This window comes from Urocampus carinirostris, chromosome 1, assembly GCF_059441175.1.
Source record: "Urocampus carinirostris isolate Australia breed hairy pipefish chromosome 1, RoL_Ucar_1.0, whole genome shotgun sequence".
NCBI classification, from domain to species: domain Eukaryota; kingdom Metazoa; phylum Chordata; class Actinopteri; order Syngnathiformes; family Syngnathidae; genus Urocampus; species Urocampus carinirostris.
The window spans coordinates 57942511-57964543 of record NC_142349.1 but is presented as its reverse complement, the minus strand read 5'-3'; the positions used below and the strand labels follow the sequence as shown (position 1 = coordinate 57964543).

Below are 22033 nucleotides of genomic sequence, written 5' to 3'. Positions count from 1 at the left end.
TGAGGCAACATTCCAAGCAGCTACAAAAAGTATGAAAACGTTACTAGGAATATAACTTACTTTTAAAACAAAGCAATCAGTGATTTAGTTTAGTGACTTTTAAAAGATGGTAAGAGATAAGATTTTCAAAGTAACAAAAGATCCTCAATAAATGTGCAGTTATATCAATACAATAAACAAAAAGGAACAATAATATACAACTATCCTTGTAGTTTCTTCGTAAAAAAGTATGACAAGCCTACTCGTACTATAAAAAAAGCTTCCGGCTTTTGCCGCATCATTTTTAGTATCCATGAAATCATAGCGGCTCAGGTAGCGCTGCACACAAAATTTAAACAATAAAAACTAAAACAGAATGCTGTTTACAACGAACAGCGAGCAACAAGGAAAATGGCTAACCTAGTGTGGCAAATTAAGAATTCCATAAAAGACAGCAGCGAGATATTCATTTTCTCAGCCCACAATTCTGCTGCTGACAACAAAAATAACAACAACAATATTTGCACCGCAGCAGTCTCTCTAAAAAGATAAATAAGTTCCCATCTCATCTGCAGCCACATTTTGCCACATTGCACATCCGGTGTCAAAAGGAGGGGGCGTGAGCCGAGTCGGGAGGGGGCTTTCACACACACATGACCTCGAAACCGAAACTTAAACCTGCGTGCGGGGAAAAACACCTTACCTGTGAGTAGTCAAAGTCAGAGAGAGGTGCTATGCTTTTGATGTATTCGATCCTGAATTGGTCCTCTGGGTTGGCTAGCGAGACAGGGGGTATTAAAGTGCTCATCGCTGACACTATCGTCTGTATGGAAAATGGCAAAGAGAAGAAAAACAGAGTTAGCACAAAAAAAGAGGACTTAGAAGTAACGCAGTATTTTTAAATGATGTAGATCCCCGAATATGGCAACAGTGCCATATGATGTTTTCACTTTACAGTGTGGAATAAAATGTTTTTGGTGTCCTCTTTACAGGGTTTACCCACAACATCAAAAACCATTTTTTTGTGAGCCCAAAAACTTTGCGGTTTTTGGGGATGTGAAGAGGTATGTCTCCAAGATGCCTGTTTGCTATTCGTTGACATCATATAAAATGCCTTTTGAATTATAGCATCAGGAGGATGCCGATATGCTATTGGCTGAACAACTTTCCTACAATTCCTTTCTCTCCATTCAGTTCAGAATATTGTTTTCCACTAGCAAGTAATTGTGCTCATATTTGGTAGTTTTCTTTTCTTTACTAGAAGTATTGGTAAGGATATAATCTAATCCCTCATTACTTTATGGCATCAATGCATCACGGTTTGAAAAATATTCTGTGATTCATTATCCCGATTGTAAATTGCTGCGAATGGTGGGTGTCAGAACTCATTTTTGTCTGGCCTGGTGGCTCTTTTTTGCTGTATAGTCTACCAAAAGTTAACTTAACCCCGATCCAATGTTGCTGCAAGCAGGGAGAGGCAGAAGGCACTTATCGGGGGGCGTGCCGTTCCAACCTGCATAAATTCAATGCACGACTGTGGCCGCAATCCATTATCTCATGATTGTTGATTATTTCTGAGAGCAGGGGCAAGCAGAGAAATTTTTCTGGTTTGCCTTTGCAGACTTTTGCATATCGCAGGGATTCTGGTCCCTGTTAACCACAATAAGCGAGTTATCACAGTATTCAGTTCATCGTCAAATTATGTTTTCGACATATTTCCTTTTTTAATGCAAACATGCTTATTTTTTGTATTTTAATTTAGTTTACTTGAAATATTGGTAAAATATTTTGGTTTTTATTTATTTTTCCGCATTCTGTATGTTATTATTAGATATTTTATCTTAAACTTAAATGTTGAAAATGAATAAATGGATCTATTTTAAATAATACACAAAAAAAGTACTTAGTTCTGTCTTAAATATTATTTTAAACAACTAACATTTTCTAAGGGCTGAATGCCTCAAGATTTATTATAGAATCTAAAAAAGGTTGAAAATCAACTTCATTAGAGCAGTGTGCAGGAGTGTCAGAGAAATTTAGAATATTGTGTTAAAGCCCTTTATTATCGGTAATATAATTAAAATAACCCAAATTTTATACATTCCGTATATATTACAAATCAAGGGAAGAAACTGGCAAGTTTTTTAATTATTTTAACATCCTATAATATGACTTACAGCATTCAGGTATACTTTTGCATGATAGTATTATATCTTAAGATGGTATCTTTTTATTTTTGCAATGAATTTGTACCGTCGGACACCAAAAATAGTTACGCGAATAGAAATGAAGGCAACTCACCACTATAGCATCCTTGACGTTTTTCCGGATGTCCTGGATTTTCTGTTTCTTTTCCCTGCATGGGAAGACAACAATAATTAGCAGGGTATTAAAAGTGTGACGTACAGCAGGGCCACAGGACAACAGTCGCCCCAACAGATTGCCGTCAATTTGCAAGATGGGATGGGAGCGGTCGCTGGAGGTCCTTCTTTCACAATTTGCCTCTGTTTTTGTTGATGCCGAGTATGCGTTCCCGTGACGAGTGTGAAACAGAGGATCACTAAGTAGAGCACCAAGTTAGCAGAGTACTTACTGGTTCCTGGAGGCCAACCGAAGACGCCAGAACAGCGCCAATTTAGATTTCCGACTCTCAACTCACAGAGCAAAACAAATACTGTACCCTCTGGTATTTTAGGCCGATTGTAGGAAACAAATTTAATTATCCGTCAAAAAATGACCAGCTTAAATCGGGTCTTAAAAATGACGGACTGTGGCATTTTTTTTAAAAACTTTGTCGATAATATTTTGAATTTAAAAACAATACTGTGGTCAGGCCTAGGAAATGAGATGCGTTAAATTGTTTTTTGGTCGTCACCAAGGGAGCTTAGTTTCAACTTTTGGCTCTACAAAATGCATCAGGCTTAATCAGAATATTGCTTTTTTTCTCAAATAACAAACCAAAAGACTTCTTTCAAGTTAGACATCAAATATGGGGGTAAAGAAAAGGCGCATCACAGTACAGTATCCTTTTGCCGTTTCACGGTTCGACCTTCCTGTGTTATGTGCATCCGGATTTTATTCTTTTAATAAATTTCATGGATAAATAAGTACTTTGCGGAAGTATTTGTACACACAAACCAATCAGAAAGCTGCCTTCTGAATCCCGGGCGCTGATTAGAGCAATTCAAATTAATCGTTTCCAGGATTTGTGACACCCGAATAACCCCTTAGACAAGCCGTTTGCAAGCAATCTGATCATTACCACAAAAATCAAATGTTCCTTATTCAACATATGACATTAAATAAAAGCCAATTTAATTCATGTCACTTAGCAATTAAACTACTAAGTGAACGTATTCTTTACTCTCGCTCCATACTGTGTTCGATCACTGCTTCCCGTCTGTAAATAGCTTGCAAGAAGCATAGACTAACAGTGTATATGGAAGGATACAAGAGAGGCATCTTTTACATATGGATGTCTACAACTTGGCATTTTTGCCCTGTGGGCATTAAATTAAACAGAAAGGTCTAAAAGAAAATGCAATCAATAAACATAAGGCCTTTTTAGTGAGTAAGCTGACGTATACCTCGTCATATATCTGCACTACATATGCCAGTGCTTTGGGACATGAAAATATCCTAGATTAAGGGAATTACACATGTGCACAAAAAATGAAAAATGAATGTGTATACATGCAAGAGCTATCAGAAAATAAAAAGACTAACCCAACGAGTGCTGCAACAACGAAACAACAAAATCGATTAAAATTGATGATAAAAGCGTAATTAGATCATCGATTCGTTGTATCACATGATTTATGAGCCGCCTAGAATGTTAAATCAATGCAAATTAGAGTGCACAAAATTTTGTTGTGATGCTGGGAATTGTAGTACCGATTTAGTCAGGCAGAGAACGCCAAAACAGTTTTTTTTAATAAAAGCCAAGTTAATTTTTTTATATATAGTACTACATTTAGATAGATACTTTATTCATCCCCGTAGTGATATTCACATTTCCAGCAGAATCCTTGTGTTAAAAAATAAAATAAGAGATATAGAATACAAAAATACCCAATATAACGTGTGGGATTAGGAGCATTTAAATAATGTTCGGAAGAATAGACACTACAATGAAAATAGGGTAGTATGCAAATGGAGGTTGGGGTTTAATGTGGGCTTTTACTTTGACTTATTTTGAACATTACATCATTTACAAACAAAATTGACATGAAAGTTTCAACTTTGTAGTGTTTGACTGTTTCATCATGAAACAAAGTTAACCAGTTTGAAGGGAACAAACAGAAATACAGAAGAAAAACAATCATAAAATAAGTATAAAATAAATAAAGTAAAAATAAAAATAAAAATAATGACATGTTTAACTCTTCCCAAGAGGCGACTCTTGGATCTTACATTCTTTTAATATTGGCAATGTTTATCATATTCCAAAATGTAACCCCAAAAATCAAATTTGTTGACACCATTTTGAAAAGTGGGTTTGTTTACAATTTTGATTATTTTTTGGGGGATAAGAAAATCTACACAAATTGAAATGTATTGCAATGGTCCGTTTCCAGTCGAATTATTGCCTAAACGTAAACGTACTCATTGTATTCTTTCATGTAAACTACACAAACATTTATTGGTTTCCATATTTCAATGAAGATTACATTCAAATAATGACATAAGGGGGAAATACGTAACTGCACCCTCTTCCTAAGGAGACTATAAAAGCAATTGAAACAAAGCCAAGATTTAAGTCAGGTATGTGCCCAATCACAGATATGTGGCTTAAAGCTGCCCTACACAAATGAACTTGAAACCTATTGATACTCTGCGATATGACCTCAAGACAGCAAAATATACCAGACATTGCAGGAATATAACTTAACAGTTTGCTTTAGAATGGGCAAAGTTTAGTACTGATCTATGTGCCGGACTGATCTGGCAGCAGTAATTTCAAACGTACACTTCTTGTACGTGCAAAGGCTTCAACAAAATATTAAATGTGATGTTTCAGTTACTAATCCACCCCCTTCTACCATTGTTTACATGCTAAATATTAAATGTGATGTTTCAGTTACTAATCCTCCCCCTTCTATCATTGTTTACATGCTATCCACATTCAATAATGGAGAACTATAAATGTTTTGGTGGTTTTAGTTCTGGCAAACGCTGCTTGTTTGGCAAAAGGTAAGACATTATTTGCATGAGGTGTAGGTTCCGCTTTGCCTTTGTAATCAGAATACTTGCAAATGCAATTTATACAGGGTTAGTCGTTTGTCTCTAGGCATGTAAACAATATATTCGGATAGCTCTAAAAACCCAATATTCGGTTTCCAATTGGTTCATGTCAGTTTTCATTTTATTCTACTATCAGTCCTATACTTGGAAAGTACAGTTGCTAATGAATCTAATCGATACCTGTACATACCAATCATTTATGCCAACAAATGTGTTCAGGGCATCCACCTCTACAATTTCCCATGCCACACGAACCCAAACTCAGGAACAAACCAACCCTGGACTTCCGGGGACTCTCGATCAATGGTTTCGCGATAGAATAGCTACTTTACGATCGCGAACCGACCGCTGTCCCGATCAATGGCGCTCGCCAAGCCCTTGCAGCAAAAACAAATCATCGATAGGTTCATCCCTCCCCCTGTTGCATCAATGGCAACCTTTCACCCCACCCATGGAATAGGAAGCAGTGAATTTGACATGTGCGTGACACGGTTGTGCTGATCCTTGCGTATGCATGGCGCCATGCGTGGAGAGGCAAGAGAAATGCAGTGAGGTGGATGTGAGGGTGTGTAAAACTAGGGGGTGGGGGTGTTTGAATGGGATGTAACTGCCCAACAGACGCTGCAGTGCCTTGGGAAGGAAGAACCGCTGGATTGGCGCTTGGTGTGGTGTGGATAGTGGGTGATGATGGGTCATGAAAAGACACCTCATATATTCATCCCTCCATCTAATTTATGTAAGGCTATTCAACACTTACTCTGCATTGAAGCCGTTTACGTGGAGGATCTTCATCTGCTTCACTATGGTGCTTTTTCCAGACTCTCCAGCACCTTTTTAAGAAAGAAAGGAATACACATTAGAGGTGATTGAAGGGGGGAGGGTAATTTGGGGAGGAAGCTTTGCATCAAGCATCAATACCCTCCTCCTTTTCCTCCTCATGACATGCTAGCAAGACGCTGCTGTCATAGACGCGTAAGCTAATGAACGAGCAAAATGGGGTAGCGGGTGGGGGGCTTTACTAGCTCACATTTCATCATCCCAGACGACTCTTACCGAGTAATAAGAGCCTGTGCGTGGCTTTATACGCCTGTCGCTCCTTCTGTAACTGTTTCTCGATCTTTTTATTCGCCTCTCGTTGTGCCTTCTCGTCGATGCGTTGGTCTTCAGTCTTGCTGTTGCCCAAACAACCCATCTTCCGTCGCCCCCGAAAAAAAAACCTTCCTTCGCCGATAAAAAGCACACGGCACCCGAGGTGTTTTTCTTTAATGGTCGACTGTTTTTCCTCTTCTTAATGACATTAATAAATAAAAACAAAAAAAGAAACCAATCTCTCGAGAGGCTCCTCGGGAAGGGAGGAATCCGTCCCCCCCGTTATGATTCCTCTTTTAGCCGCAGCCGAACGTCATCCAATCCGCCTGGTAGTTGACGGAGCAGCCGAGAAAGAAAAGAAACGGGGGAGACCGAATAGTGGTCGGGGGAAAGGGGGGAAATAAAAATAAAAATAAATAAAAAGAGAGAGGGGAGGCCTTTTTGTAATGTCCGTGAATGTAGCCAAACGTTGCTATCTCCGGCCCCTCTCTCTTTTTTTTCGCTCTCTCGCTCGGCCTCCCTCCCTCTCCCTCCCTCTTCTATCTATCAAGATTTGTGTCTCCTCAACTCAGCACTGCCTCTCGCTGTGGCACCGGGAAGTAGCTGTGGCCCGCTAAAGCGTTACCCGGCTAGCCCGCAGCGGCTCGCCTCTTCCTGAAAAACTGTGCGACGGAGGCCATTACACGTTTTTTTAGCTATGAAGGAGCTCTGGTAGCGGGATTTCCCATACTACGCTGCGTTAAAAAAAGTACCGTCGAGGTGGACGGTAAATGCGCCTGGGTTCAAATAAAAGCAACGGTATACGTTTGGAAGATACAAAAAACCAATGTCATTGAACGTCTCTGTTCCCTTTTCTCGAAACCCTACGCCCGCCCACTGATGTAGTGGAAAACTACAAAAATGGCGACCAAGTGAGCGACTCCCAAACCCGACCGCAGTGGTAAAAAAATAAAAATAGATGTAAAATAAATACACGAATAAATGTATCAACTTCAAAACAACTAACGTATTTAAAAAATATACATTAAAAATTAATTTCATGAATAAATATTTTTCAGCTCACATAAACCGGCCCACGTTAGGGTACGAAAAATATAAACGTTAGGCCCGACACAGCTGTCGTTGAAAACTACAAACATGGCGACCAAATAAGTGACTTCCAAACCCAACTCCATTGTACATATTATAGAAAATAAAATAAAAATACACTTTGAATAAAAACAAGAATGCATTTTCAGCCTATTGCTGCAGTTGAAAACTACAAACATGGTGACGAATTGAGCGACTACCAAACCCGAGGGCAGTCGTAAAAAAATAAAACTACTGCATATCTTAAAGGTATATTGTGTAATATTTGACCATGAGTTGGTACTTTATTGTCTAATGCAAATGGAAGCCAATGTCAAATGAACACAGCATAGCCGCAAGATGCAGGACACATATGGCGGCGACTCCTAAGTATGGATTCCACTGCGTAAAAGAAACACGCATTTCTCGACCTATATTTATAAAAAAATAACATTGGTTTGATATATCATGTGGTTTTGACTATTAATTAAATTATTTTTTTTGTTTTTTGCTGAGTGAAGTTTATACTACTATGAGGAACTAAAGCTCACACACTGTCCCATTAAATATAAATACAGGTGATTATATTAGCTTTGAAATTGTTTACACACACACCCACGATAGAGTGCTGCAAAAAATAAACCGTTACTGCGGCCCACTTCTGTTGTTAGAAACTACAAACATGGCGACCAAACGAAAGACTCCCAAAGCCAACTGTCGTCTTACATACAGTCTTATAAAAAAATAAACCAAATATAATTCAAATAAATACACGATTAAATACATTAGGTTTGAAACAATTCAAGCATTTACAAAAAAACATAAATTAAAATGAAATTTCATGAATCCATGCTTTTTTTCAGGCAACACATCTGAGGCGTGTTCAGGAGAGTGAGTGATTGCTATCGCGAGCTATCGCTAGCTTCTGAACGGCCAGTGATTATTGAGCGCTCGCGTGCCCGAGTAATCACGGGAGAAAGACCGCTTACTTTGATTTCCAACATGGCGTCGACAGTGCAGAAGATGGAGGATCTCACCCTGACGAGTGCTGTTGGCGATGTAATATATCGTCTTACATTGCCTGGTAATGTTTGTGAACAATGCAAGACAGGTATGACCCTTCCACTGCGTTTAGGATAACCTTAACTGTGTCAATATGCGAACTGTCGCTCATATCAGCCAACTCGCTCAAAGCAAGCTGTAGAATGAAATCCATTGTACTGTCGTCGGCCATTTTGGATCAGTAAGGCAATCACAGTGAGCGATTACAAAACGTTCAGCAGTGCGCGGCAAGCGATTATCAAGAGACTACATGTCTGATCACTCTCCTGAACACGCCTCTGCTGCCCCACATTAGGGTACTCTGAAATATAAACTTTTACGCCGGCCTTAGGTTGTGGTTAAAAACTACAAACATGGCGAACAAGTGAGAGACTCCAAGCCCAATTGCAATCGTACATACAGTATTATCAAAACCAAAAAATTAATACAGTAAATAATAATAACGAATAAAAATAATATTTTCAAGAAAAAACAGAATTAACAAAATAAAAAAGAGTAAATATAATAGCCCCGCGGCCCTAATAAGGATAAGCGGTACAGCTGATGAGATGAGATGAGATGAGATGAGAAATATAATAGCTTATATCTAATTTAAGTATTGCCATTACATGAATATGTAAAATCATATCTAGGATTAGATTTTTTTTTTACTGTCGTTGATTGTATTTAAAATTTGACAATGAAGACAGTGTATTTTATTATATCATATCTAATAACGCAAACCCGCCCACGCTGGTGGTAAATGCAGGTCAGGGTACTTCAAAATGCGACCAAAACCCTAATACATTTCAGCTTATATGTCAATCTGTGAGCAAACATGTTATAAAAAAACTATAAGCAATGGCAAATATATATATATATTTATTTTTAAAAATGAAAACTAAAAAAAGAATAACCATATTAGGTTCAAAATAGTTCATGTTTTGACAAAGCATACATTAAAATGTCATTTCAAAAATGATATCTTACATTTATTTCATATTTCCCCCAAGACCCAAATGTATCTGCTTCGCCTTGTGTGTATGTATGCATCATTTTAAAAGTACTATATTCACTTATGTTCTATTATTATTACTTAATACATATTAAAATGTAGTTTGCCCATGTTTGGAAACTAAAAAAAACAAATTTGTTTTATTTATAAACAAAAAACAATCCTAAACTTAAAGAAACATTTTTAACCTTTTTAAAAACAAACATAATAATCACGACTAAAATAATTTAAATTCATTTGCACCGTTATATAACAATAATATTTATTTTGAAGTTGCTTTACAATGTATTTGATATAACCCCTCTCTTTTGCCTTTTTCTATCTTGGCAGTCAGTCACAATAATTTTATTTAAGACGAGGATATTTTATACCAAAATAATCCACAAAAAAGGAATTTGAAACAAAAGAGAACACCGCCCCCTCTCAAAAACCAAGTCACCAAGGGAAGTTGTTCCACACTGAACTCTAGCGTTCAAATCAAGTACTGTACAACCACATCACGTGTGATTTTACCACATATCGCGAGACTGCAACTCGACATTGCGCAAAGGGATCGATTTGTTTGATAAACGCATAAAATGAGTTTAAGATAACTTAAAAGCAAAAAAAACGTCCACCAATTAAGCCAACTATTGTTATTTTATTGTATACAATTGCTTTTTATCCAGGAACATGTTTTTTAATCAAGGTTTAATCCCCCCGCCCCCAAATCGCAAAAATCATAAATAAATAAAAAGGTTTTCTATTTACCTTTCTACATACCTGTATTTCTGAGAAATATTTGAAATTTTAAATGCAAAAAAAATCCATTACATTTTTTCGAAAAATATAAATTATATCATTCTTATTTTACTAGTATTTCCGACATGTTTTTTTTTTTTTTTTTGCTTTTTAAAAATTATATTTTGAATTTCGAGATAGAAATCAGGGTGGAAGAAGGAGGATTACAAGCAGAAAATGCAGATTTTGATATAGAAAAATATAAATAAAAAAGTAGTACAGTACTTGTAGAGATAGTAGAAGTGGGAAAAGAAGGAGTATAAGTAGAAAAAGTAGAAGTATGAAAAGTACGACAAGAAAAACTTGTCGAAGAAGTTGGAGTACATTAGGTGGAAGTAGTAAAAGTAAAATCAGTTAAGAAGAAAAAGAAGTAAAAGAAGAAAAAGTAGTGGAAGAAGCAATTACAATGTACAATTACAGAAAGTAGAGATATTAGTAGAAGTAAATGAAGAAGAAATAGTAGTAAAATCAAAGTATTAGAAGAAAAAAAGCAACATTTAATGCAGTGCTGTAACTCATGCGAAAAAGTTACCGGACACCAGAGCAGACAACTCTGAAAAGTTGCCTGAGCCATAAAATTGCCTGCCCCATTTTTCACAACTTGAAATACAATAAGAAGGCTCATCGCAAAAAACAAAACAAAAAAAACAATTGTTGCAAAGTATTAAAGATTGATAATCAGAAAATATAACAGAGCAACACTTTGAAATTAAGTTTATTACAAATCTACTTATAACATTCATTGCATGTATATGACATCGCTGTTTTCCATCTGCCATCAGTATGTACCTGTATTTATTCATCTTCATTCATGCAATGTTTGCGTTGAGTTATCTGCTACAAGCCAAGTGAACTCCTCTTTCCACGATGCTTTTAATGTACGTTTACGTTTTGTAGCGTCATAAATTTTGTTAGCTTCTTTTGAATCTTTCTTCTGAGGCTGAGGTTTTGCCTTGATTTCTAACCACGTATCCATTTTCTTGTGTTCTCTGTGCGTCTACTTTGGAAAACGATATGCAAATGTGCGACCTCATAACACTCGGGAAAGTCCGGAAGCAGGAAGTTATTCGATGCAGGCTTCTGATTGCCTGCTGAGTATGCAAATTGTCTAACTAACCGAAATTCCGAAATTTCCAAACCGAATGAAGATTTTGAAATCGGAATAAAGCAAAAAAATATTTTACTTTTTTTTTTTTCTTGAAAAAGTTGTCAGCCACCCGGGCCGAGATGTTTTGTAAGTTGTACGCCCGACGAAAAAGGGGGTCCGGGCAGACGTTATTTCACACACGGTTTAAAGTAAAAGAAGTAGACGTAGAAAAAGTAGTACATGCAGAAGTAGTAGAAGTTGGGAAAGTACAGGTATTAGTAGAAGAAAAAAGTAAGAGAAGTAGTATCACAAGTAGAATTAGTAGTAGTAAAAGTAGACGTATTGGTAAGAGTAGACGTAGAACTACAAAAAGTAGTACAAGTGAATTTAGGAAAAGTAGGAATTAGTAGAAGAAGTGGGAGAAGAAAAAGAGGTAGATAAGGTAGAAGTACAAATAAACAGTACAAGTAAAAGTAGGAAATGCAGGAGTATTGACATAAAAATAACTAGACGTAGAAGTAAAAGAAAGAGAAATAGAAGAAGTATAAGTAGTTGCAGTAAAATAGGAAATATTAGTAGAAGTAGATGTAGAAGAAGTAGAATTAGAAAAACTTGTAGAAGTAGTAACAGTAGAAGTATTAGTAAAAGAAGACGGAAGAAGAAAAAAAGTAGTAGTAGAAAAAGAAAAAGAAGAAGAGCCTTCTGCTTTTAGTAGAAGTAATATGAGAAAAAAAGTAGTAGTAGTAGTAGTAGTAGTAGTAGTAGAGTAAATCAAAGTAGCAGGAGTCAAAGGAGTAGAAGTAGGAAAAGTAGAAGTGTTTTGTATAAGAAGTAGAAGAAGAAGCAGAATACAAATTTGAAGTAGAATAAATATAAGTGGGCGTAAATGTATACAATTAGAAGAATGAATAGAAGTCAAAAAAAGAATAACAAGAAAAAAAAAAAGAAAAAAACATTAAGAACAGGAATATTAGTAAAAATGATGACCCCACTGTGTTGTTTAGGCTGTGGGTAGCACGTAGAACATATTTGAATTGATTAAATTCCAAACAGCTAAGGCAGCCATGTCCAAAGTCCGGCTCAGGGGCCAATTACGGTCCCTGATAAAAATTTTACAGGGCCATGGCCTCTGTCATAAAATCAATAATATGAGACTGGCCAGCAATGTTGACTGCAGTATAAAATACATTTTAACAAAGAAAAAACACAATTTCGCCAGATGATGGCAGTCACACTTAGGCCACATTGTCCTTGGCTTTCAGTGAGAATTTTAGCCCACCCAATTTCCGACATGGCGACTGTAAATAAAAAAAGAAAAATTGACTGTGTTGGCCACAGTTTCCAGTACAACAGGAAATTTGAATATTTTTTTCACTGAAATCTGAAACAATTGCATCTGCCTAATTTGCCAACAGACTGAGGCAGTTTTCAATGAATATAATATCAAGAGGCACTTCCAGTGAAACATACTGAAGACAAAAAGCGAACTGGAAACGAACGCCGTGAAAAGGTGAAGCACCTGGAAGCTGTTATAACGGCACAGCAGCCATGGTGCCCAATTGGCCCCGCCCGTGTGGCGCAGCTGCGGCTCGTTTAGACATTGACTTCCTGTGTGTTCAGTGTTCAGCCCGTCAACGAACTTCTGCCCCACAAGACATGGGTTCTGTCCTGTTTTCCTATCAACGAATTTCTGCCCCACAAGACGTGGGTTCTGTCCTGTTTTCCTGTCAACGAACTTCTGCCCCACAATACATGAGTTCTGTCCTGTTTTTCTGTGATATCTGCAGTCCGGTATTGTTCCCGTTTATTTTTGTAGTGTTTAATTTCGGGTTCCAGTTTTGTTTTCCGTCTATTCTTGGCCTGGTTAGTTTGTCCAGTTTTGGTTCCCATCTAGTTTCTCCTTTTTATTTTCGTTACCCAAATCCATTATCGATCTCGTCGGTCTCTGGCGTCCTGTCCTTCCACGCCAGACCGGCTTCCTAACGTGCATGACTCCCCATTTCCCATAAAATAAAAGGCTTGTGTGAGAACATAACGCGATTGGGTCCTCTATCTGTTCGGGTTCTGACACAGCGCTTTTTCTCGAGACCCTGCGATTCAAATGAAAATGCCACAAGGCGAGCTATGAAGTCGTGACGCCGATCGCCAAGCATTGCACACCTTTCACGGAAAGTGAATTTAATAAAGACTGTTCAAAGAATGCCAGGTTGACTCGTCCGCCCTCACACGTTTTCAGCTTACCAAATCTGGCCTGCTTTCTCAAAAGGTGGACACTCCTGAGCTAACGGGTTGCTTCCTAAACAATACAAAAACGTTCAAAAAGCAGAAGTTTCGTTTTTAAATTCGCCGTCAAATTTCAACGCTTGTGAGCGACAAGACGAGAGTGTCTCTTCGATGAGCTCATGTGAAGTTATGCAACGAGACGATATCGCGCGGTGGGAGAACGGCTCCTTATCTCTGACCGCAGTCCGTTCATTTAATAGCCCGCACCGTAAAAAAAAAAAAAAGCTCTTTAGAAATGAACCAAAAAAAAAATAACGTCGGGCTGATTAGTCACATGAATTTACAACACACGCTCCAGTGCAAATACATAATAAAGCTGTAAAGATAAAAACGGCGGTCACGGAGTCCACCGTCCTTCCGGGATTGTTCCCTTTCACCCTTGCGCTTCGTGGCGGGGCGAGTTGACACCAGTTCGAAATAAAAAGATGAGATCAGCGCTAGCAACAGTTAGAGAGGAAATAATACACATTATCTTTCAAAAGAGAGGCTTCAAACTTGCCAATTGACTTTTTCCATTAAAAAAAAAAAGTTAGAGAAAGCAACCATAAAACGACATTGGATTCCATTTGGCTAGCTTAATGCTAATGCCAACAATTATCCTGATTGTGGCGCTTTTTCCCTATTTTAAATTGTTTTACTTAGATGCTCTGCATATACAATTTTGGTATAAAAATCGTATTTGTTGCATACCTGTCAATCTCCACAGCTCCATGCCCGTACAAACCGCCGTACAAAATACAAAATAATCTTACACCATATATATATATTTTTTTTCCGGAATGATGCATGATGGGAAATCCCCAGGCGGCAGACGCATGCGCACAGTAGCATCAAACCGCTCGCTTCGTTTGCAACGAAAAAAACGATACCGAGATAGAGGCTTCCGCGGCGAACTTGTTTGACTTGATTGATTTGCCGTTACGTGATAATCAGTGTATACTGGATGGTACCCATAATTGACAAATTTGCGTTTTTCCGCACAGATTTTCTCGTACGTCGTACACGTCTTAAAATGCATAATAAACATACTTTGTACGGCAAAAACGTACAGGTTGACAGGTATGTTGTTGTAAGCAATGTTTTACAGTAAGCGTAATGTTAGCTTAATGCTAATGCTTAAAAGCTCCCACGTTCGGACACTTTATGCTATTTTTAGTAGTTTGTCCCTGTTGCTCTGCATGTGTCATGGTTGCCATGGCGCCCAATTAGCTGCGCCCGTGTGAGTCACGGTTGCCATGGTGCACAATTGGCCCTGCCCGTGTGGTGCCAGCTGCGGCTCGTTGAGAGATTGGCTTTCTGTCTATATTAAGCTCAGCGCTCTCTTGCTTCCTTAATCAGCCCGTCAAACGAACTTCTGCCCCACAAGACGTGGGTTCTGACTCGGTCCTGTTTTCCTGTTGATATTTCCGTTCCGGTATTGTTCCCGTTTATTTTTGTCCTGTTTAATTTCGGGTTCCAGTTTTGTTTCCGTCTGTTTTAGTGCTGTTGTTATTTTCTCCAGTCTTTGTTCCCATCTAGTTTCTCCTGTTTATTTTCGATATCCTGATTTGTTATCTATCTTGTCTGTCCCGTCCTGTCCAGTATCGACCCCATCTCTCCGGTATCAACTCGAGCAATTGGAATCAATCTCTTTGGTCTCTGGCTTCCTGTCTTTCCACGCCAGACCGGCTGCCTAACGTGCATGACTCCACATTTCCCGTAAAATAAAGGCTTGTGTGAGAACATCACGCGATTGGGTCCTGACCCTGTTCTGGTTCCTGACAGCGTGTATATTTTTGGTATGAAAATCTGATTATATCTTGTGAACTTGTTATTCTGTTTTGTTTTTTCAAGAATAAGATACATTCATTGAAAACAAACATTAAAATATGAATTTAGTCATTCAAAAAAGTAATAAATAATAAATAAATAATCTATCTCTGTGTTCTCAAAGACAAGCTGTCTTATTCCCACTAAGACAGGAATAAGAATCATAAAAAAGGTACTAATACATAAATTTGTTTTTAATAGTGAATGGTTCATTGATAATCCATCAAAATTTGATGCTAATGTGGTCAGCTGATGAGAAAATAATACTTCATTATCAGAATACATCTTAAATTTGATTCTGGATGGGATATTTTTAATTTCAGCCACTATTCGTATTTTGCTTCTTCGTGAGTGTGTTACCTGTGTTCTCTGGGGCTCCAGGTTGCCTCACCTCCCTTTCTCCCTCTCTCTCTCCTAGCGCTGACAGGTATATACAAATAAATCAGGAGGGCGTTTCGTGTATTTCTTTATAGTTACTGTGGGTAATAGACTTTCACCTGAACATGTTTTTTTTATAGGAAAACTGCATATGTCCATGCTGGTGCTGGGAGGATGACCACACACATCTATGTAAGCTAATTCACTCATTTAGCTAGGTTGGTTATTGCTGGTTCGGTTCAATGCATCTAAAATGAGGACTAATTGTCACAATCACCCGGATCGGGAACACCTGGGTTCAGGATTTGGCGCCAACAGCCAGGACAGCTGCTCAGACAGGCTCGTGACCTGCTGTTGGTTCTGAAGTAAGAGGTGTTGTTGCCTTTGCAGAAGACCTAGTTGCTGTTGGACTTCTTGTTGTAGTGTGGCAACGTCACTTGCAGACTTCTGTACGGCACTCCCGGTCCATTGTAGTCGTTGTAGAGCGGAAGGGGACTCCGAGTTGCTTGGTTCTTCCTTCGGAGAAACGTGCGCTGATCTCATGATGATCCGATTGTTCTGTCAGGCAGGATGTAAGGAAAACTGAGATCACTTGCACTCGTTTCTTGGTTTTTATTGGAAGGAAGGAATGACAAGACGTGAATCTTCGATCCGTTGTTTGACAGATTGTCGAGACTTGACAGGCGGGTGAAGGCTTGGCGGGAATGGTCGCGGACAGGCGTAGTCGTCGTGTTGTTGGTTGGGGCTGGAGAAGAAGGGCGTCGTTGTGTTCGGAAGAGAGATCAGGAGTCAGGCGGGCAGGGCAGGTCGTAGGCAGATTCGGAAACGGGTCAGCAACGGGGATCAGGTAGAAAAACAGGTGGCAGGCAAAGAGTCGGAGGTACGGGCTTTCTGAGCAGATGGCAACAGATCGCATAGTACAATCGGATAAAAGTGTTACCGGAAGCTGGGGATTTAAATGTACAGGGTGCGCCAATCAGCTGTCCTGGCTGTTGGCGCCAAATCCTGAACCCAGGTATTCCCGATCCGGGTGATTGTGACACTAATATCTGTTTATGGTATTGGATGGTAAAATAGTGGATTTACTATAACCATTGTATGACATACTCACACCGTGTTATACCGAAGCCTCCACTGACTCCGCTGCTATGCCGCAAGTGACACTAGCCGAGCCACTAGAGGACTATTTCAGAGACTGCATTGTTCACATTTTTGTTTTGTTTTTATTTTTCATCTATAATTTTTAAGTCTATCCTGTCTTTTTTAAGGAAGAAATAGTTTTCAATGTGTTATAATGCTTCAGCACCCCCAAAAACGGACTGGTTACGCCCATTTCTTGTAAGCTTGTGGATTTATGTTTTTTCAGTATTTACTTTTATTGAACACCAAATGCAAATAAGTGTGAATGCAAGCATCTATTTAACGGCGCTTGACTCGTTTTTCTAGCTTAATACTAATGCTGGCAGCACAGCGGCTGAGTGGTTAGCGCGTGTGCGGCATAGTTCTGAGGTCATAAGATAGGACCTTCCTGTGTGGAGTTTGCATGTTCTCCCTGAGCTTGCGTGGGCTTCCTCCGGGCACACATTCCATAAACATGCATGTCAGGTTAATTGGCCGGTGTAAATTGTCCCTAGGAATGACTGAGTTGTCTGTCTCTGTGTGCCCAGCGACTGTCTGGCAACCAGTTCAGGGTGTCCCCAGCCCACTGCCCAAAGATGGCTGGGATGGGCTCCAGCACCCCCCGCGACTCTACTGAGGATAAGGGTAATACTAATGCTAACAAGCATCCATGTTGTATTGCTTTTATTATGTTTCTTTGTTGTTTATTTTGTCGAGGCTGGTGGTTCATTCTTGTAGTTCTCTCCACCAAAAAGTGAAATGCACCCGTGCGGACAAGATCAGTTATCCAGGATCACAAAAGGACCGGCAAAGCCCTATTTTGTGGGGCCTACCGGCACTTTTTTGCTGTTGCAGGATTTCAGTCTAAAATGAATTGCACTCGTTTAACAGGATCCATTTTCCCCAACACCATATTGCTGCGAGCGGGGACCGGCATGAAGTACTTTTGTCGGGAGGCGTGAAGTTGGTACCCACCTAAAATAAATACAGTTGTGGTCGTGATCCACTATCCCTGAGAGACTATTGGTGAGAGCAAGGACCAGCAGAGCACACTGTTTTTTTTCGGTTTGAGCCGCTGAAGCTCGCCATTGTGGCCGCCTGCAGTGTTTTGGCCGCAATCCATTAACCACTGTCGACTATTGCAGAGAATGGGGGGCCGAGTGAGCAAATTTGTATCATGCGTGCGTGCTTATTTTTGCCTTTTTTTCCCACCTAAAATGAACAGCACCCATGAGACCATGATCCTTTATCCCCAGTTGACGATTGCTAATAGCATGGACCAGGAGAGCATAGGCTTTTTTCAGTTCTGGCTACTGAAGCGGGCCATTGTGAGCCACCCAAAAGGAACTGCACTGTTTTGGCCATGGTGAATTATCCCTAGTTAACTATGAGAAAGCAAATTTTGGTCACATGTGGCGTCGTTTTTGCTATTCTTTCTGCCTAAAATGAACATCGCCCGTGCGGCGGCAATCCATTATCCCTATTTGATTATTGCTGAGAGTGGGGGCCAGCAGAGCGCATGTTGAAAATGCGGAATTTCGTATATTGTCCTCATTAACCGCGATAAACTAGGAATTACAGTAACATCAATACAAATAGTTAACATAATCTGAGTGTAATTAATTTGAATATTTATACTCAAGAAACATTACTACGGTGTACAAAAATAACAGAAACATTTAAAAATAACCATTTAATCCACCCATATACGCATTCAGCCATCAATGTATTGCTTCATTTCTTCATGCAAAATTGATTTAAAAAATGTTCCATATAAAGAAAATGACACAATACACATGATGCCCATGCGTGAGAAGTATTAAGTCTGACTAAAAAGAAATGAGCTCTACATGTTTTAAAAAGAAGATGAATACAAATGTTGAAAAAAAGCACATTTGGTATAGAATAAACCAGAAGCCCTGTGGCAGAATAGGAGAGTTTTGTTTTGTAGCACATCTATGAGACAATATTTTTTTTCTGGGGATTAAAGCAACAAGAAACTTTCGGTTCTATAAGCCCCTAAAAAGCTATTTTATGAGTATCAAGTTGCAATTACTGCCAAATTCATGTAAAAACAGGCAAACAATTTTACAGCATTTGACTAAAAATGCAGCTAATTGAGCAATAAAGCGAATATTATTGGTTCGTTTTGTTTTTTCTGGTCGGCAGAACGGCAGCGCAGTGGTTGGGGCGTGTGTGGCACAGTTCTGAGGTCATGAGATCGAACCTCCTGTGTGGAGTTTGCATGTTCTCCCCGTGCTTACGTGGGTTTCCTCCGGGCACTGCGGTTTCCTCCCACATTCCAAAAACATGCATGTCAGGTTAATTGGCCTGTCTAAATTGTCCCTAGGTGTGAATGAGTCTTTCTCTGTGTACCCTGCGACTGGCTTGCAACCAGTTCAGGGTGTCCCCTGCCCACTGCCCAAGGATGGCTGAGATGGGCTCCAGCACCCCGCGACCCTACTGAGGATAAGCGGTGCAGATAATGGATGGATGGATGGATAGACTCTCTGTTTGCTAGCATAATGCTAATTTTAGCAAGTATCCATGTTGTGGCCAGTGTTCAGAGTAACACATTACATTGGAACATGTAGTCAACTACTTTTCTCGGGAATGAGCACTGTAACGTGTTTTAGTCAAGTTTTGTAACTATGCTTTATAAAAGCAGATATTGTGTTACAATAACTTTGTCAGTTTCCCTTGCATCTGTCAGCAACAGAATGCTGATACAACAATCAAAAGAAGGGTGGGCGTGTTTATATGTACCTACAAGATACAACTGAATATAGTGAAAGTGGCACTGTCTCAAGGCCATAGTACGAGAATGCATAATTTTTACCAACTGATATTCTCCCGACCATATATCCTCACATCCAAGCTGGATTTACAATATTTAAAAAAAATACCGATATCAGGGGGTCAGTTTATATGTGCATATTTGGTTGCCACCAGTAGCGTGAGCACAGAATTTTGTCATGATTGCTGATTCAGGGCACCTGTGACTGCCCAATTGGTGCCGACAGCCTTGAGCGCTGTTTGGTTCAGAGACTCTTTTTAAACCCTCTGCTTCCTCTTGGAAGCCGTCAGACCGTTTGCGAACCTATGCTCCCAGCTAGGCAAGCTCATACCTTCCAAAATTTTCCTGCCCTGTTTTCGCCTGCCTGATACCTGTTGCCGACCTGTTTCTGGACCCATTTCTGCCCTGCTTTGCCATCCTGACCAATGACCTGTTTTGCCCTGTTTCCTGCCTGATACCTATTGCCGACCTCTTTTCTGAACTCGATATCGCCCTTGCTCTCCCGTCCCAGCTAGTGACCAGTATTCCTGCTGCCTACGATTATCCTCGCTCGACACGGAAGTGCCACTTCTGCGTTTCAGCCACCTGCTACCCGTGTCCGTCGATTATCGGATCGTGGAAGCAAGCACTGCTCTCCCTCTTTATCAATAAAACTGAGTAAACAAACGCTACCGGGTCCTGTCTCCGTTTCTGGCTTGTGACAGAATTTGTGGTCAAATGATGATGAATTTGGTCTTTTCTATTTGTCAAATTATTTTTACAATACGCCACGCCAGGAAGAAAAAAAGAAAAAGTCTTGGAAATGACCCAGAAATGGCGAAGTAAATCTGCCATGTGGTTTGAAGACAAAAGACACAATGGATATGGAGTGTCTCAATTATGTTTGTGTGCAAGCTCTCAAGATTCGAAAGCCAAGAAATAAGAAGGGTTTACCACTTCCACAGGTGGGTGTGTGCCTTTTTTCTATTTCTATTATTATGTGACTATTTTCAGACGTTTTAGGGGGTCGACTTCAATGCGAGTGTATCCGGTAATTTGTCACTGGATTGTTTCTACTTTTGGTCCGTGTTCTGAGGGGTGACGCAAATACTTTTTAAATAAAGTAACTATAGTAACTGATCCCTTTTTTTTTCAGTAACGCGCCAAACACTTGTATACTACAGTACTTTAAAATAAATGTTGTTTTACTATATATATTGTAGTACGTTTTTGTGTCACAAGTTAGAACTGACTGTGGAGGGTCAGAAATTGACAAGTACTGAAGACCAACTCTTGCCTCAAGTCTTTGAGTGAAATAACTGACCTTGGAATTTAAAAAGAGAAATATTATTACATGTATCTAGAGAGGGATAATCGAGATAAAAGAGAGATGAAGTAATGAGGTAAACTGAAAACATTGTCCTTTTTGTTTAAAACAACCCCTGAATGATACCAGAAATACATCACGAGTGTGTAGAGTCCATCGGTTGTTTTTGACGCAAGTCCATTGCCAAGCCAAATAACTCACACGAGGTCTTGCCTGGATAAAAACTGGAGGATTTACGTCAAAAACCGTCGTTGGCACTCGATTTAAATATGATTTTGACATCTGTAGCCATCATTGGCATGGGAAGAGTAAGATATCCGGAATCCAAAAGACTTTGCTCTTATTAGGAGTACAGTAGACACGCAGGATACAAAGTCCCGGCCTTATAATGTTTTCATGTTACATTGTGGAATACAATGTTTTTGTGGCCCCTCGTTACAGCATTTTCCCTGCCATACAATATAAATGAATTATTTCGCCTGGCTGAAAACTCTTTATGCATATGACTGTGCGGTTTGCGTCTTTAACAGTGGTTCAAAAATTTGTCTTTGGGTCGGGATGGGAGAAAATTAAAAATTAATTAGATTTTTTTGTAGTTTCAATTCCGATACTTCGGCAATTCATTAAGACTTGGGTGAAAATATATATATATTTCTTTTTTCAAAGCACTAAATTAATGTAGTGCCCCTTGCTACTTGGGTATTCCAATGTCCAAATAGCAAGGGACACTCCTCTTCATTTAAAATACATTGGAAATCTCCAAATCCAACTTGGATATCTTAAAAGTGTATTTTTTTTTGCATTAAATTTCATAAGCATTTTGACAAGTTAAACAAATACAATATAATAAAAAATAAGAAGTAGAAAAACATAATTAGTGGGTAGATTAAATAGCCTGACAGGCCCTATGTGGCCCGTGGCCCACAAGTTGCCCACCCCCAGTCTATGAGATGCCTGTCAGTGATTGGTTGACATTCTGTGTGAGTGGTGTAAAAATACCAGTCTGATATTGGTTTGCATTATGAAGATAATATACAA

The 22033-nt window shown here is 39.2% G+C and overlaps 1 protein-coding gene across 2 annotated transcripts in view; it reads right to left on the bottom strand.

Moving 5' to 3' along the window:
• The window catches only part of LOC148376370 (guanine nucleotide-binding protein G(olf) subunit alpha), an 81871-nt gene that overhangs the window by 56830 nt on the left and 3008 nt on the right, over nucleotides 1-22033 (bottom strand). Inside the window, exons 1-4 of one of the 2 annotated variants that reach the window (XM_088346584.1) lie at nucleotides 6277-7138; nucleotides 5981-6053; nucleotides 2281-2335; nucleotides 683-802 (exon numbers count right to left, since the gene is read on the bottom strand). In XM_088346584.1, the coding sequence (XP_088202710.1) occupies nucleotides 683-802; nucleotides 2281-2335; nucleotides 5981-6053; nucleotides 6277-6415 (387 nt within the window). In that variant the 5' untranslated portion in view covers nucleotides 6416-7138. Of the gene's footprint in view, nucleotides 1-682; nucleotides 803-2280; nucleotides 2336-5980; nucleotides 6054-6276; nucleotides 7139-22033 lie in introns of those variants that run through there. The other variant, XM_088346583.1, reaches the window with a different exon arrangement.